Below are 605 nucleotides of genomic sequence, written 5' to 3'. Positions count from 1 at the left end.
GTTGGAAGAAATCTCACTGGACTAGAATCAACATTCTAGCTGTTCTTCTAATAGGAGATAAAAATTAATAGCTTGAAGAAACAAAATAGCAAGCAAGGGAATTTAAAGGAAACAGTTCAAATGAGCAGTCATGGTAGTGAGCCATGCCATATTTTTTGAGTTGTATTTGAAAAGTTAATCACAGAAAAAATAATGACACCATTACAGGCACATGGTACTTACACGACTACAGTGCTCCAAAAGTGAAACAATACTGGCTTCTATCTGTGCCTTCCGTTCCAGTTCCTGATTCTTAGTTTCCTCAAAAGTCTCAATAAAAGCTGCCAATTGAAAAACATGACAAGAGAGGCTACTGTTGATATAGTCAATACTATCTGAACTCTGATTTGTATGTCCTAAGAGTATTTTTTAGAAATTCAAAGCAAATATAAATTTTAAACTACCACTGTTTAATTTTTTATTAACCCAAGGGTAATTAATAAGAACATTTCCACATACTGTCAAATTGTGTTTCTGTTGGACAGTGCTGCTCTAGCTGCATGCTAGTGGGCATGGCTGAAAATCATTAAAATGAAAGATCACCTCCTCTGGGACACTTTCCTTAA

The 605-nt window shown here is 35.0% G+C and overlaps 1 protein-coding gene across 1 annotated transcript in view; it reads right to left on the bottom strand.

Annotated features, from left to right (window-relative positions):
• Window positions 1-605, bottom strand: part of IFT74 (intraflagellar transport 74) — a 111195-nt gene that overhangs the window by 19010 nt on the left and 91580 nt on the right. The window contains exon 12 of the mRNA XM_012646308.1: window positions 219-320. Coding sequence (XP_012501762.1) covers window positions 219-320 — 102 coding nt within the window. The remainder of the gene's footprint in view (window positions 1-218; window positions 321-605) is intronic.

This window comes from Propithecus coquereli, unplaced genomic scaffold (assembly GCF_000956105.1).
Source record: "Propithecus coquereli isolate 6110/MARCELLA unplaced genomic scaffold, Pcoq_1.0 Scaffold106, whole genome shotgun sequence".
Classification (NCBI taxonomy): domain Eukaryota; kingdom Metazoa; phylum Chordata; class Mammalia; order Primates; family Indriidae; genus Propithecus; species Propithecus coquereli.
The sequence above is the reverse complement of the archived record's forward strand: the minus strand, read 5'-3'. Positions and strand labels throughout refer to the sequence as shown.